At 46.8% G+C, this 17734-nt stretch overlaps 1 protein-coding gene across 1 annotated transcript in view; it reads left to right on the top strand.

Annotated features, from left to right (window-relative positions):
- Positions 1-17734, top strand: part of DYNC2LI1 (dynein cytoplasmic 2 light intermediate chain 1) — a 67948-nt gene that overhangs the window by 46675 nt on the left and 3539 nt on the right. Inside the window, exon 12 of the mRNA XM_088477521.1 lies at positions 1274-1366. Within this exon, the coding sequence (XP_088333647.1) occupies positions 1274-1366 (93 nt within the window). The remainder of the gene's footprint in view (positions 1-1273; positions 1367-17734) is intronic.

Here is a 17734-nt window from a genome sequence, read left to right as displayed (position 1 = left end):
TGGCAGAAACAGGCAGGTCAGATCAAGTTATCAGGAGAACCAGAAACTCCTGCAAATATATCCATTACTCTCTCACTCCTATGCAGTACTTTGTGATGTAAAGAGGGAAGTTCTACTTTGTAACAAAAGCAGACAGATTTTGAGTGGCAGCTTTTGCCGTGTATACATACATGTACAGATTCACACTTAAAATATGTGAATTTGTATATATTCCTGTTAGCTAGACAGCATTTCCGATGTGTAATTTTCTACAATACTGGCCATCCGCGCTGTGATAGCCGGCGATTGTCTTAATATCTGAGCACATGTGGTCACAAAAAGAGAAAGTTGTCTAATAATAGTGGCAGGAGGCCAGTGGGAGTTCTCAGATGCCAGACTGTGTACAATGTTTAGCTAAGGTCTGTGTGTCTTAGTTGGACCTTTTGTCCTGTTACTTGGTACTTGGGATAAGATGCAGGGTTTCTATGCCTTAAGTATTTAAAAAAAAGATTGTTATGCTGAGAAAGTAGCCATCTTCGAACCACACTAACAGGCACAGTCATACCGGCGGTGAGCTGGCTGCTCACGTATAGCCAGATTGTCGTTCTGCACTTACACTCAGTGGCCATTTGTGTTCAGCTTAATTAGCTCTGACTGGCTCCATTCTGTGTCTTCTACCTTTCAGTAGTCCTATAGCAAGACATCCAGATCCACAGTGTAGGAAGTTCAGTATACGTGGGAAAAATCCTTCCCTACAGAGTAAATCTTATAACAACTGTGCTTAGATCTAACAGACATCTTAACATTTTACTTTTAGACTTCTGATCTAATTGAGGCGCCCAGACGGTGTAATGGTTAGCATTACTGCCTCACAGCACTGAGGTTGTGGATTTGATACCCACTACGGCCATAACTGTGTGGAGTTTGTATATTCTCCCTGTGCTTGTGTGGGTTTCCTCCGGGTACTCCGGTTTCCTCATACACTCCAAAACTATACTGGCAGGTTAATTGGCTCCTAACAAAATTACCCCTAGTGTGTATGTGTGTGTACATGTGGTAGGGAATATAGATTGTAAGCTCCACTGGGGCAGGGACTGATGGGAATGGCCAAATATTCTCTGTAAAGCGCTGCAGATTATGTGTGCGCTATATAAATAAATGGTAATAAATAATAATAATAATTGCTTTTTCACATTAACTTGTGTCTGGGACAATATATTTCTATTCTAAGGCCCATATGCATGTTTGACTCCATACCTGATATAAATCTGTAAAATATGTTCTTTTTTTATAGAATACAAATGACTCTAAAGATATAAAAGATCCAGCAAAAGATCCACAATATTCTGAAAGAGATATTGATGCTATGCGGTCTCAGAAGGATCAGGTAAGTGTCGTTATACCCTGCTATAAAGCTCCTGTAGAGGTAACTATGGGTCAGCTACAGTTATCTATATAGTCATGCGGAGGATTGATTATGGGATTTTCTGTATTGATGGTGTCTTATCAGAAGCAGATAATGTAATAGTTTATTATACATACTATAAAAGGTTATGTCACGGTGACCAAAATAATTTCTGGAACTTTGGGGGAATATGTTTGTATAATCGTAATGGCAGTGGTGACCGCTGAACATAAAAATAGTATACTAAGCTTCCAGTTTCACTTTGCCCCTGCTGACAAAAGTCTGATTAATATACACAAACTATCAGGGCCGGACTGGGACTAAAAGTAGGCCCTGGCATTTTAAAGCATACAGGCCCACCTCGGTGTCAGCATCTGGTTCCTGGCACAGACTCCTCCCCTTACTATTCCTGACTCCTCCTGCTGCTTAGTCTATGCTCTTACACATATAATTAATATTAGAACAACATAACAGTATACATTATTCTCTGTATTAAAATACACACAACAGAGCACATCCTGCAGGGGATTTAAACATGTGTAATAGTCAACATTTGGTATTTGGTTGATTCTGTTAGGTAAAGCTGGCACTACACTGGTGTAGATCACACCCAAAGAAAGGGAAGGCATTTTCCCAATTGACCAAGCACTAGCTTAGCAGTTGTAGAGGATTAGTGTTAACTATAGGATTTTTTTTAGGGCAGGGGTGCCGAACACAGAGGAGGACACATCTGTACACACCAAAGCAGAGCTGTTACTACACATTTTGGTGCCCTGTGTAAATAAAGCACATTGGTGCCCCCTTCCATAATAGAAGCACGGAGGGAGCGCGCCAAATAAAAAAGTGTGTGCTTGTTGGGAAGGGGTGTGACCACACAATAGTACCCCCAATTCAAATTATGCCACACAGTAGTGCCCTTTTGTCACACTACACCACACAGTAGTGCCCCTTATTCACGTTACAGCCCACAGTAATGTTCCCTTACGCAATACTATGCCCCACACAGTAATGCCCCTTAAGCCATATTATGCCCCACACAGTAATGCCCCTCTTACATCCTAGGAACACCACTGAAATGGCCTCTCTGCGCTTCAAAATTCGTTCTCCATCTCCCTAGTTGGATGGTTGGATGTACGTTGGTCTAGTGTATGGCCATCTTTATCCTTATTATTAGGTCATCCTTTCTGACTCCTGGTGAGGCGAATAGCCGAGGGCCTGGGGGCCGTCTGAAGATGGCGTTAGCCACTGTAGCCTATGTGCTACACATTGCATGATTAGCTGGGAGAAAGTTCCTCCGGAACCCTCCCCGGTAATGGCAGCCGTGCATGTGCAGTCAGTGGGACTGCGCATGCTCAGTAGCCCAGGCAGCTGTCCGGGCACATCACAGGGATGGGCTCCTTTAGAGCCTCTGTCCCTGCGGGTGCTGGATGGCACATTCCGGCGATAGGATTGCATGTTGTCTTCATCGAATTGCGATAATTAATAAATGGGGCCCCAGATAATACCCCAGTCAAAGGTGGATTGGGAAATTAAAGTTGCCCTGGAAAACTATCCTGAAAGTCCCCCATGTAGATAAGACAAAATCAACTGTATGTGGGGCCCAACAAAACGTTAGTGGGAGCAGCAAACTATTACCCTAGCAACATTACAATATGTCATGCATCCAAATAATAGCTTTAAACTACATATGTGGCATGTATAATAGTAAATATAAAACAGTAAGGTAGTTCCCCATTACGCATGCGTCCAAAAATGATGAGTCCTAAAAGCCCTCTATGCCAAATATATTACATCCCTGCCACTCAAAAGTACCCATTACAAGAGCACAGAAATAATAAAAAAAACACTCTAAATAATATACATCATATATTTATATCAATTAAAAATATTAACATAGAAGATTTATAAAATGTACACTTAATATATGCTAACATACCGGAATACCTGGATACTCTATATTCCAAATGTCAATAGCATATTTATATTCAGGTAACATGCAAAACAAAGGGTGTGGGTAAAAGCCAGATCCATGCAAAGTATATTGAAAAAACCTGATCCATAGGAAGCATTGTAAAAGCTGGATCCACACTAATTTCCCACATGTGCACACCCAGAAAACCTGGATCCATACTAATTTCCCACACGTGCACACCCAGAAAACCTGGATCTATACTAAATATATAAGAAAAGATGGTTCCATACTGAGGACCTGATTCTGAGTCGCACGCTATGCCGATAAGTATACAAATAGCCAATGTTTTTTCATCACCGCGCACGTATCCTGATTGCCTGCCCACAGAGACGCAGTACAGATATGTACACAGGGTGTGGGAATTATATTAAGCATTCCTGTGCAGCGACTGGTAAATAACAGGGGGGGGTGGTAAATCCAACACACGCAGATGTTACATCTTATAGAAGTGTCGCTGGAAGCGGCTACGTACAGACACACAGCAGCTTACATAGGAGGCCTTACTCAGATGGAGAAACTGCACCTGTCATAGGTAATGTAGCAACTTCAGATGCTGCGAGTGGGCGTCTCAGTCCTTGTAAATTTGGGTGCATGCTTGTACACCAAGGAGGAGAGCAGCATAAAGACACAGACATATTTGCAGCAACGATGTAAGAACACCCGCATCTGCGTCAGTTTCAGAATCAGGCCCCAATATATTGAAAAAGATGGATCCATACTAAATTCATAGAAATTCCTGTTTCTCCTCCCCTATTTCCTCTTATTCCATCTCTCACTCCCCGTTCTCTCATCCCCACCCCATATCTCTCCTCCCATCACTATTCCTCTTTCTCCCTCTGATATTCTTCACCCTCTTTCTCTGATCTCGCTTCTTTGACTCTTCCATCCCTTGTCTTGTTCTTTCCCCCTGTCGCTCTTCTGTCCTTTTTATGTCTATGTCTATGTTTCCATTCTGCCCATCTTTCTTATTCGTTTTGTGTGATGGAGAAATCTGAGGGTGATTGTGTTACTTACACTGGGCATTTACTATACAATTATCTGGCCGATTCACTCGATATCAACTGATCGGCCAGATAATTGTACAGTGTTTGCACGTGACTGATCAGAAAATATCGATTGGTCAAACATGCCGGAGGGGGAGTTACGGGGAGGGTGCGGGGGAGTTAAGGGGAGGGTGAGGATGGGGACACTGGCCCTCATTCAGAGCCACTCGCTAGCGGCAGTACGCTCGTTCCGAGCGATGTTCGCACATCTGCGCATGCGTACGGTTTTTAGTACGCATGCGCGAACCAGTCAGTGCAGCCGAAAATCATTTGTACGCAATATAGCGAGTGCCTGCTATTTTGAGTGACAGAATGAGGCGTATGTGGGTGGTAACAGGGGAAGGTGCTTGAAAACGGGGAGTGGAGATCCGTTCGCAGGCGTGCTTAAAGGTCAAAACAGGCGTTTTATGGGTGTGCATAATTAATATAGCAGCGTCAATGACCACGTCACTTGGTTTTTTTTAACTCAGAACTGCTCGCAAAATAGCGGTTGAAAAAACCAACCACAAGAATAGCGAGCAGTTCATATCCTGTTCGATGTACTCGATTAATCTAATAAATAGCGGACATGACGTATGGTGCGAGCGGCCAGGGGGCGTTTTTAAGAAATAAAAGAGCGTATGTTTTGCTCGCTCGATCAGACTTAGAGGTGTGAACAGACTGCAATGTGCGAACGGATCATTTGCATAGCCACCCCTTGTTTTTGAACGAACGAACGCAAATAGCGAACGGCTCTGAATGAGGGCCACTGAGAGGGGAGTTGTAGGGAGGATGAGGGCAGGTACACTGAGGGGGAGTTACAGGGAGGATGAGGGCAGGTACACTGAAGGGGAGTTACAGGGAGGATGAGGGCTGAGACACTGAGGGGAGTAAAAGGGAGGGTGAGGGCAGGTACACTGAGGGGGGGTTACAGGGAAGGTGAGTGGAGGGAGACTTATAGGGGGTTACAGGGAGGGTGAGTGCAGGGACACTGAGGGGGAGTTATAGGTACAGCGAGCGCAGGTACACTGATAGGGAGTTACAGTGAGGGTGAGGGCTGGGATCCTGAGGGGGCGATGCAGTGATTTTTTATATATATATAAAATATATATATATACATATATATGTGTGTATGTATATATGTATGTGTATGTGTATATATATATATATATATCTTTTGTAATTGCAGGAGACCAGCACTCCCTGCACATATAAAATATAAAGCTGTCTTTCAGTAGGGTGAATAGCAACAGATTTAAAAGGGAAATAAAGTGCACACACTTACCTGATTTTTGGTAGTGCCCCTATCCTCTCCTCTTCAGGGTCCAGGAGATGCAGCTGTCGCATTGGAACTTCTCCTGCTCCTGTATTAGCATGCTGCTGCTCTTCCTCGGCACTTCCAGTACTTCACACAAAGCAAGCAGGGGGTGGCAGGACGGGGCCTCGGTTTGGGTGCAGGGCCTGGTATAGCCACTGGCAGCAGGCTGCTGTAGCAGGAAACTTTCCTGTCTACCAGCAGGTCAGAAGATGTCAATCCAGGCCTTTGTAGTGGGCGTGTCAGACCTTCCCTGTTACTAGAGATACCGCTGGTCCTCTAGTGTCCACTGGCAGAACATGGCCAGTGAAGATCTGACAGTTCCAATGTGCAATAATTATCTTCTCTCAGGCGGTGGCCATTTTGGGAAAGACATTTTCTATAGCATCCAAGCGGATGGTCAGACCGGCCCACCTGACCATCGGCCCTTCTGGCATGTGCTAGAATTGCCAGATGACCAGTCCGGCCCTGCAAACTATATGATGCCCATTATCCAACCACATAGTCATATACAGATGCCTCATCCCCTATTGCTGAAGTCTATAGCTGAAGTCGAGACAAACTGCCCTTTTCGATGCTCCAGGTCCTGTGCGAATTTGCACCTACTGTTTTTTTGTACACCCGAAAATGTGTCTTAGTCACAATCTGATGCCACAAACAGCTTCACAAGACTGCACTGATTAATTTGATATGCAACACTTGTATATATGTGTACGACTGAGGCTGAATCTGTATACAAAGTGCTACGATGCAGCGGCCGTGGATTTTTCCATGCCAAGTTCCTTTGAATCCCTCTCTGTCCCAGGAGGTAAGTGTTCATCCATACTGACATTATTAAACGCCGGTATGCAAGTGATATGGGGCGGGATGTATATATGTGATCCTTGATATATCCCATCCAAAGGCTGAGAGTGCCCTGCCCTTAAGGGCTTACAGTCATAAGAAGGAGGGTGAACTGGAAGAGAGGGTAGGTGGGTGGTCAGAGAAGCTGAGCTGAGAGTTATGAGGGCTGATAAGCTTTTATGAAGAGCTGAGTCTTAAAGGCTTGTTTAAGGTGGGGAGATTGGAAGACTCTAATTAGGGAGTGAGTTCCAGAGTAGAGGGGCAGCATAAAATAAAAATAAAAAGTATTCTATCATAGGGCACTCACAGACTGGACTGGTACGAAGGAGTACAATGTTATGGTAGAATTTACTAGGATCTTAAGTTCATTTCTACCATAACTCTCATTACATGTCCAGTCTATGATTAAATACTTTTTCTTTTGTCTGTCTGGATATACTCTATGGTGCATCTCCCTTTTAGTAAGTAGCATGAAATTTTACAATAACTGACAAAGGGACTAGATGGCTTTAAGTAATCATCTGTGCGCATATACATTGCATGTTTTATTAGAGGGGTTACACCGGAGAAATCTTAGATATGGAAGAGAAAGGAGGTGGACAGAGGCTGCGGTCGGTAGAGAGCCAGAGCATGTGGTAGGAGAGTGGACAAAAATGAGATTGGGATTTAGGAGGGAGTGGAGGAATTAAGGGTTTGGGTATTGGGGCTGATGCAGAGTTAAATGTACGCCCGTTTATATTGCATATCTTATGTATATATGTACTATACATGCTCAGAAAATGGGCGCCCAGAAGTAGGAGAGTGGAGCGTGACCATTGTGAACACTCCTACAGCTACAGCCAGAGCGGTGAGTGGGGGAGGGAAGGATCGTTCTCACGTAGGCTACATCTCACTCATACCAGCACGTACAGAAATAGCTGTAGTAAACCAGACGCATCTTGAGATGAGTACAGCGCTGCATAAGTGTGATATTTCCAAGCCAGTTTCCTTGGAGTAATGTCTGTCCGATGTACTTCAGGCTCATTGTCTCCAATGTTCTTTTGCTTTCATGCTCTCTGGTCTGTTTTTTTCCTGGAATAAATGAATTTCTTATGCAATGTATGTGTGTATAAAATGGTTATCTATGGATTCCTGTGTATTCGCCATGACTGCGTTTACCAGGCAGCTCTATGAATGCACTATTGTGATGCACTAAACAGATGTCTAACGTTTCAGGTTGTACAAGTAAAGTAAGCTGCCAGGCAGCACCCAGGGACACGTGTCAGAGGGGCCTCATATATACAAATACCACCACTCCGCACTGGGCTGCAATGGAGCACTATGCTAATATAGTCCGCTGTGTGGTATATATTCATAGCCAGAAGATATACAACCATTGTTCCGCAGTGATGAGAGTTTATACATATGTTCACCAAAAGTAAAATGTTGACATTATGCCTCAAAGGGTCATTACCGCAAGTATGGGGGTGATAAAGGAGAAGTCCTATACTTTTATAACATGGGATTCATTTATTTTTATATAGTTGTACTTTCTGCATTAACTGATTTCACCATCTGACCGACAGTAACCCCACAATTAGACTATTGCAGCCTGCTCTATCAGTGATACTATGTCACTGATAAGTGAATGCTTGTATTACATTACGTTTTTCTAAAGTGTTTATCAGCTGGGCACATGATAACAGGCAGCTTGTTAAGGTCAGCAGCCCAGAGTTACCTATGTGTGATGGCCTTTAGTGTCGTTTTTAAAGATTGTTTTTCACAGGATCACCAATAGCCTTTGTTATGTCTATGGAGAATAGGGAGAACAAAGTTTCCACCAACTGTCATGCCCAATTGAAAGTTGCATTACTGCCCCCTATCCTACCCTTACCCCCTGTGTCCTCATTACTGCAGAGCTGCATGGACCAAACCCACAGTGCTTCTTCCTACGCATATAAAGCAAACACACTTGTTCTTCCTGTAATTGAAAATGAGTATGGATTTTAGTTACGTTGTTAGGCAGGTCTGCCTCAGCACACCGACTTTCACCGGCAGCAAAAGTACACATAAAATGGAAATGGACAGCCCCACTGTGTATATAAGCAGTTGAAGTTTAAGCCGCTCCATTGTTTGTTTATTTTAAGTAAAAAAAGAATAGCAAAGCAAAGTGGTCCTGATTTGGCTGGATGTAAGTTCAACAATGAGCTGTAAAATGAAGCAGGATTTAGAGACCATAACTTGCATTTACGGCCGCCCTAGCCTGGAGAAGCAAATCAGGGGCGTTCAGCACAAGATATGTACAGTAGTAGTGTACCGAATGTCCAGATGCCTTTGAGGAGGTTTATCTTTTGTGGCTACCGAGTGCTGGGTGTAAAGATCTACACTGATTATATTAACCATCAGCATGTACCTTTACTTATACACTGCATATATAATATTATAATATTGTGGTGGTGCACATCTGTGCATGCTGCTTGGTATACGCTTTCTGCTTGGGCACACTGACACATGTAGTTCTACTAGCACAAGGGACCTGTCTACATTATTATCCAGGCACTTGCTGTCAAGGAAAATCCCCAGTATTATTCAGCACAGGGCTGTCATGCTGTGGAGGTGACCAGAACTTTTTATAGCAAGTCATATTTTCTTGGGGAATGCCTCACCATTGCGATCAGGCTGTGGCAGTGGAACCCCCCCGCTGTGGATTAAATTTTTATACTGTGACCAGTCTGATGCTTATTGCCTCATTTGTAGTGGGACTCCTGAGTGTATCACTGGGTTCTTAACTGACATACCTATTTACTTCTAAACTCATGCTACTTATATTATTTTTATGGTATCCAGTTAGAACGTTGACATGTTCTCAATGTCAACAGTCAGAATGTCAACATGGACATTATGTCAACATATAGAAATGTCTACATTTCATTATTTTGTCACGTTACAGCATAACGTCCATATGTACATTCTGACTATCGCAAAAGGATGCGACCATGCCAGGCAAGTGGTTAAAACTCTCAAATATATGTTGGCACCATGTAACTTGTAAAGTAGAAATGGGATCGCTCCACAAAGGTGTATTGGAATCTGCGACCTAGGGAGAAAGTGTATCCCGGCTACAGATGTTTCATTATACACCTCGTATCAATACGCCATGCTGCGCAACGCCTGGCATGAGCTGCACAGATCACTGTAGCGTCTTTTCAGCAAATTTTTTTCCCGAAAATGTGTCTTAGTTAATTGCTTCACGAGACTACACTGATTCATTTAATCTGTGCCACTTTTATATCTGTGCGCAGCTGAGTCTGAATACAAAGCAACAGAACTTGGCATGGAAAAAGACGCTAAATATATTCACTTGACTCTAGTTTATAACTAAACTGTTGTTTCAACTTTTAGCCTGTTTGGACATTGATGTTTTCTATAGCTCACTTTTTGTGAGTAATGCTGGGTACACACTGGCCGATATATTGGCCGATCAATTGATCGGCCAATATATCTGCTCGCCATCGGTTAGTGTGTACAGACGATATATCTCTGAACCGCGTCGTTCACAGACCTATCGCATTATCTGCGCTGTACGCTCGCAAGCGGGTCGATGTTACCCAAATGCGCATGCGCACGACGGAGGCGCCTCCGTCATGCGCATGCGCGAGACCCGAATAACGACGGGGTAGCCGTCGTTATGGGTCTCGCTCCAAAGGAGGCGTGTTGTCGATGGTGAGTGACAGCACACCCCCTTTGGTGGGCGTGCCGGGGGCGTGGCTGCCCAGACGGAGGCGTTCCCATGGGAACGCCTACCGCCTGGGTCCGGCCCCACTGACATCACTAGTGATGTCAGTGGGAGTGTTTTTGGCTCTAATAGAGCCAAAAGCACTCCGGGCTTGCGGCAGACGAGACCCTACCACAAGGGTCTCGTTGCAAGCCCGATGGTCGCAATGGTCTTGACCATTGCGACCATCTTTTTGGACGCACGCATAAGCTGTGGGTGGTCACCCACAGCTATGCGAGCGGCCAGGAGGCCGCTCCTATTTTAGGTAGGCCGGCCCTGATTCAGAGCGAGCGTTCTGGTCAGAGCGTCCGGCTCTGAATCAGGCCCTCAGTGTCATAGACACTACCTATTGTGGATTGTTAAATACATTTTAAAAGTGTTCCTATCTGGAGCGTACTTTTTATATTTTACAATGTAACTTGTGGGGTAATGCCAGCAAGGAAACAGACTAGGATCATTTTAAATTAATGACATTGAAGCACATTTACACTCACACTTTCTCTATTACGCCTAGTACAATAAGATAAATGTACTTTGCTATCCTGTTTGTCATTAGTAGCAGTGGTTACGTAGACTGTGTAACCCTAACAGCTGGCTGTGTTCCCTTAAAAAGTGAAACAAGGACAACATCTGATAAGGAAAGTTGTGTAAATTAATTAAAGGACATTGATTATTTTGATTTGTAGATAAAACAATAAAATATCTATGCTAATCACAGTGTAATTATGCCCTTTGTTTCTATACAATGGTGTTTCCAGACATCTCTGACAACTTGCCATTTGTGGTTATCTATTTTTATGTTTCATTCTGATGCGTCAGTCTGGGCGTGCATATCATTAGATTGTTTTATGTAATTATTATTTTTGCCTTTATTTCCAGTGTTGTGCTACTGCTGTTCTTCTGAGTTTCTCTCTATGAAAAAAATTGAGATGTGAAGTGTCTTTGTGCTTCAATGTAAATCTTGACATATTTCACACTCTGGGCCTGATTCAGACCCGCTCGCTGCCGGAGGCAGCTCGCAGGTCTGATGGGCGTAGTTTTTTTTTTGTTGTTTTTTTTTCTTCCTCCAGCCCGCTCGCAAAGCTTTGGGTGAACACCCACAGCTTGTGCGAGCGCCCTGGAGATGGTCACGATTATCGCGACCATTAGGCTTGTGAGGAGACCATGTGGTAGGGTCTCGGCTCACGCAAGCCCGAGTGGACTTCCTGCTCTAATAGAGCAGGAAGTCCACTACTGACATCACTGGTGATGTCAGTAGGGCCGCTCACAAACGCCAGGCGTTCCTAAGGGAACGCCTGCATTTGCCTAACCACCCCCTCTCCCCGCCTACAAAACGGGGCGAGCTGTCACTCACCATCGACAGCCGCCCCATCCTTTAGCGAGCCCCGGAGTGACTGAACTTCAGTCGCTCGCTGGGGCTCGCGCATGCGCATGCCGGAGGCAGTGCATTCGCAAGGGGCTAACATCGACCCGCTTGCGAGCGGGTCTGAATCAGGCCCTCTGTTCCTCAAAAATACACTCCATAAGCTCCTATAAAGAGTATATACATCAAAGAGCTATTCTAATATCAACATTATGAAGTTGTATAGAGAGCACCATTTCCTAGCAATTAAATCAGAGCTTTACAGTATATTGGAATCCATCAATATGACACAATTGGTCTATGTAATAATAAGCTCTGACTTTTCTATCATCATCGTATATCTCTGTGACCGGACGACCTTGACCTAGCCACTCCCGATCACAGATTGTGGTTTTGATCCCCACTGGGTCTTGGGGTTTCAGGGATTCCCACTTACCGTCAGTGACCGCCTGTCACTGACTGCGCCATTGGCGTGTAACGATGCTGCCACAACCAAGCTCCTTCCGTCGTCCCTTGGAACCGCTTCTGCGTATTTGTCGACTAGCTGCGGCCACACACCCCTGATTGGTGTCTGCTGTTTCCTCCTGATCCCTCACAATGGACCAGACTCTGCACGGTAGCTGGCAGAGGGTTTGAGGTTTGGAGACGCTTGGCTCAACCCAGAACAGCAGGAGAATGGAATAGCATTTCGCGCAATTCTGTTGGTCACAGGATGCAGTTGTAGTCAGGCACAGATGTTTATTGCTCACAGCCTTGAAAAAGATTATTCCTTCAGTTTGAAGGGGTTCAGCATACAGATATCAAACAGCAGTCTTAATCTTTCAAAGATCAACAAAGATGTTCAATTTTACCAGGCACGCAGCCTTCTTTTATGCCACTCCCAATACAATTACCACAGGGGGTAAGCCCGCCCTGTGGTTTCCAACCAATAAGTGCATTTGCTGTACATGTGCTGGCCCCATGCACGTTTAACATTGTCTCCTATGGACAGTGGAGAGTGGTTACTCCCCTGTGCCCGGGCCCACCACAGAGCTCGGCACACCCTCGGCTCCATCCCGTCTGCAAGGGAAAAGGTTTTCCCTCCAAAACGGACTTCCAGGAGTCTGCGAAGGGACCAAGCCTGCCTGAATCTGAGCTCTAGAGGTGGGCAAGCAGGGTCTCCGGGCAGGGTTTTCTAGCCACGGAGATGAAACCCTTTTGGAGCTCCCTAAAACCACTTAGCTGGCTGTATTAGCCAGCTTCCTATGCACCTCCTCATGCCACTCCCAGGCATGAGGCTGCATAGGAGGACATTTTACTTCTCTGGAAGGGGCTGGGGGATCCAGCAACCCACTGAGGACTCTGGATCACCTGGCCGTCCAAAGAAATCACAGGTAAATGCATTTTGCTTACAAAATAAACATTTAAAATAAATTTAAGCCATTTTACCATACATATATATTTATCCAAAAAGCCTCTGTGCCTGTGCACAGCATCAGGCTTGACCCACAGCAGCACTGCAGCTCGGGATCTGTGTGCCCGGCTCAGTGCTGCATATACAGGGTCAAACATTTTTAGACATTTTATTTAACACTATTTTTATGTAGGTGTTGGTGCTTTAACACTGCCCAACGTGCAGCTTCCCTACACAGCGCTGCTGCAGCCTCCCTGCACTGGGAGCTGGTCACTCCGGTGCCTCGAGGTTAATATTCTGAGACACTACAGCCATGGAACTCTTACTCGACTGCAGTGCTCAGCCCGCTTTGTCCCCTCAGCGCTGGCCGTCCTGCAGCCCTGGTTCTCCGTTTCACCCCTACTGAGCGCTCACAGCCATCGGAGCTTGTCCGTGCTGCGTGTCGCCTGGCCCTCTGTGCTCCCAGCCCCCAGTAGCCGGCCACTTGTAGCCCTGCTCCCAGTCCCCAGCGGTCGGCACTCTGCTGTCTGGCTGCAGTAAACAGCATCCACGGACGGACCCGCGGCAATCCTGTGGAGCTGGGGCGCCGGGAGCCAGACCCCCGGTCCCCAGCGTGGAGCCCTCATTGCCTCACCGCCGGAGATGGTCCGGGGCTGCGGTACCCACATACTGTCCCCAACAGTCATCGCCGCTGCCACCGGAGAAGGTCCGGGCCAGCGGCACATCAAGATGGCATTTTATGTAAACACTTAGCGCCGGTAACATACATATAAAATGGGCGCGTAGCGCCTACAACATTTCAAATATGGCGCCTAGCGCCCTTTGTCCCTTTAAATATGGTGGCGCAGCACGGGGGGATAAACACCCTTCATTGCCGCGGCCGCCATTAGCCACAATCTCCTTCACCAATTCAGTTATAGAGGGATCCTCACATTTTTGCCGCTCTTGCCAAAAGATGTCATTACATATAATTCTTTAACAATTTATTGAAGGCACAATTACACTTTTTTTTTTTGCTAGTACCTGTGTTGAAATTTAAAGACATGTAATATACCTGTGGCAAATTTTTACCTAACTTCTATATTGTGCTGTCTCTCTAGGTGTAAGTCTAAGATATGCTCCTATCTACATATAAACACATTTTGGTACACCGATATAGTAAAGAAATGCGTATATTTATACCTCGAAGTGAGGATCTATATGCCTGTATGAGAAAATGAATATTCTCTTGTTTTTGAGTTAATAGAGTGAAAGATGTGTAACGCAGTTTTAGAAACCATGTGTTATATCCAAAGTGCTTAGTTTGCTGATGTGAATTTGTGTGTGAGCTGAGTAATACAAATCAATAGGTTCTGTTTTTATAGCAATGTAAAATTATAAAAATGTAAGTGCAGATTAAATGACTTAGGGCTTGTACACACTGGATGACAAAAGTGAACGATAACGATATCGTTCATATTGTCCAGTGTGTGAATGATCGACTATGCGCACTCCCGCAGGTCGTTACCGATATCCCCAGTTGGCTGTACATGCAGCCAAATCTGGGGATATTGGTAACAATGCCATGCAGCCGAATGCAGCATGGCCCCACTCTCTCCCTAGCCGTCAATTCGTCGTTGCCGACTTCGGCAAGTGTGTATACTCTTAACGATGTCGACACCCCCGCCGGGCCCGCCGCTTCCAATATGGCTCATCACACACATCGTCTAGTGTGTATAAGCCATTATAATAACTATCGGTGCAGGTTCAGGCTAGGTGTGGTGCAGTGGCTGTCAGTGTCAAATTCTTATGCTGGGTATATACTATACAATTATCTGCCAGACATCTGTCCTATCTGGCTGGTTGGAATGAGAACCTGGTAATCTGTGGGAGCAAATGACATTCGACCATGTGGTCCCAAACACTGTAAAACGGACAAAAACAATTGTTCAAATTGGCTAAATTCGTTTTGACTTAACCTATTTGTCTGAACGACCATATTTCTACTTCAGGGTCCATAAGGTATCCACAGGATACCTTAGGGGGTATAGGTGATGACGTCAGGCATAGGGCACCATAGAGTTAAGTTTTCAGCCTCCCAGGATGCACTAGGGTCCCCCTCCTATACCCCGCCCCCGAGTCAAGGCATCTCAGTTTCGTTTGGTGCCCGGCCGGAGTCGGATGCACCTGCTAGAGGGGGGCTTAGAAGAGCCCCTGAAGTTTTCTTCATGCAGCTGTGGCTGCACATCTGGAAGTACAGCATGGACAGTCAATACTGACGTCCATGCTGTCTTCCCTACACCCCGCCAGTACCAGAACGCCGGTACTGATCCGGGGATGCTGGTAAGCATCTGAGGTCACAGCTAGCGGTGACCCCAGATGTTTTGGACCATGGCCGGATCTAAGGGGGACAACAGGTAAGCAGCAGGGGTCCCGCGGTGGGACCCTGCTGAACATGGTCCGCAGTCCCCAGGCAGGGGGCTCCCTGGGGACTGGCTGCAGCGTGGAGCCAGGTATTAATCTGCGCTTCCACTAACCCCCTGGGACAGCGGACCGCGGCAGAGCGGTAGCGCTGCGGTGTCCCAGGGGTTAAATGCATGCCAGGGGAGCGCGCCTTCCCTGTCTCACAGCCGGCGCCTCCCCCGCTGCACACAGCCCTCTCTGCACACGCCGACTGGCCCTGTGGCAGCGCTCCTTCCCCAGGCCAGCCTCCTCTATGCTCCTCGGTGGCCATCTTCTGTAACGCATGGTGAATGCTGCTGGAAGCCTAAGATCGGAGGCATCGTGGTCTGGGTCACCCCGCATACCTCTCCTCCGCTTGGTCAGGTCTGTGTATGCAGCGCTGTGTCCTACCAGCCTCTGTGTCTGTGTAGTTGAGTATCAGCGCTGATAGTGCATGATTTAATTTTCTATGCATTGTATGTGACTGTGCCAGCGCTGCTGCCTGTACTTTTAACTTCTTACTGTCAGCCTTATCACTGTCCCTGTTCTTTCTGCTAAAGCCCTTGCGGTGCGGTGCTTGCTTCAGTGTACTACGTGTAAAGTACCTATAGCGGAGGGGGAGGGTAGCGCGGAGGGGCTATGCCGGCAGTGTTATTTATTGGCGCGGCCAATTACTGTCACAGCACCGGTACAGGAGCCGCCCTGGGCTTGTTTCGCCAAGGCGCTTACAACCCTGGTGGGCCAGTTAGCTCCGCAGCCCGCGTTCTCACAGATGGGATTGTCCCAGCAGTCAGTGGTGTCGTCACCCATGCAGGGTTTCCCGAGGCAGTTGATGGTACCCCACAGTCTCCATATTTCCTCTCCCCCGGTCTCTCAGGAGCCTGCGTGGGTTAATTCCCTGACTAGTTCTGTACAGCACTTGTCGGATGTGTTACAAGGGGAGCCTGTGTTGGGCCACATAAGCGGCCGGTGGCGTCCATGTCTGCTCCTTATGAGGATGACGGCGTGACGTCTGATGATGGGGAGATTCTGGATCTTTCGGACCAGGAACCTCTCCGTACTAAGGAGGCGGCCGCTAGGTCCAAGGTGTATATTCCTGGACTTATTCGGGCAGTCCGCACAGCTTTGGTGATTGAGGACGAAGATCCTCCAGTGTCCAAATCTAAATATGTCTTTTTTAAGGATATTAAGGGTGACGCCACAGTGTTTCCTCTTTCGGGTCAGTTGGTGGACCATTTAGAGGAGGCGTGGAAACAGCCTGGCAAACGATACCAGCCGCAGAGGCATTTGGCGGTGGCGTATCCGTTCGCGGATAATTATTTTTCTAAGTGAGAATCCCCTCCACAGGTGGATTCTCATGTGACACGCCTAGTCCGTAGTGCCACATTACCCATGCCATCCATGTCTTCCCTAAAGGATGCTACGGACCGCAAGGTGGAGATCTGCCTAAAGTCCGTTTATTCCCTTGCGGGGGGGGCAGCTAGGCTGGCTATGGCCATTTGTTGGGTTGCCAGAGCTATGGAGCGCTGGGCTGACACTTTGGAGGCGTCCTTCGATTCCGACTGTTCGGCTGAACAGACGGAGTTGATCGGCAATCTCCGGGATTCGGCCACTTATATCAACGAAGCGGCCTTAGATATCAGTACCCTGGCGTCTCGGATTTCTTCGGCAGCTGTAGCTGCTCGTTGCACCTTATGGTTGCGATCTTGGAAGGCGGAGGCTGATTCCAAAAAGGGCTTGGAAGTGTTGCCTTTTAATGGAGAAGTTCTATTTGGTCCGGACCTGGACAAAATTGTAGCCACACTGGCGGCAGCCAAATCGGCATGTCTCCCGTCTGCTGCAGTTCCTTCCGGTTCAGGTACGTCGTCCTTTCGGCCCTATAGGGCCCAGGGTAGGCCTAAAGCACAATCCTTTCCCCGACAGGCTGGCCCCCAAAAATCGGCCAAGCCCCTGAAGCAGGCCTGGAGTACCAGGCGTCCGGCCCCTAAGCCAGATGACAAGCCTGTGGCCTGACGGTCCGGGCCTCCGTTTGGGGGATCCCAATGTGGGAGGCCGCCTGCTGCAGTTTGCCCGGTGTTGGTCAGTCACCACGACAGACACTTGGGTTCTCGAGGTGGTTTCTCACGGGTACACCCTCTCCTTCCGGCACAGACCCCCGTCTCGATTCTTCACCACGGGTCTGCCATCAGACCGGAAAAAAGCCTTGGAACTGCGGAAGGTCTTGCACACTATGCTCCAGGCTGGAGTTATAGTGCCTGTTGCATTCT

The sequence above is a fragment of the Taudactylus pleione genome, unplaced genomic scaffold, assembly GCF_031769625.1.
Source record: "Taudactylus pleione unplaced genomic scaffold, aTauple2 ptg000201l, whole genome shotgun sequence".
Taxonomy (NCBI): domain Eukaryota; kingdom Metazoa; phylum Chordata; class Amphibia; order Anura; family Myobatrachidae; genus Taudactylus; species Taudactylus pleione.
Note: the sequence above shows the minus strand (reverse complement) of the source record. Positions and strands in the feature narration are given on the sequence as shown.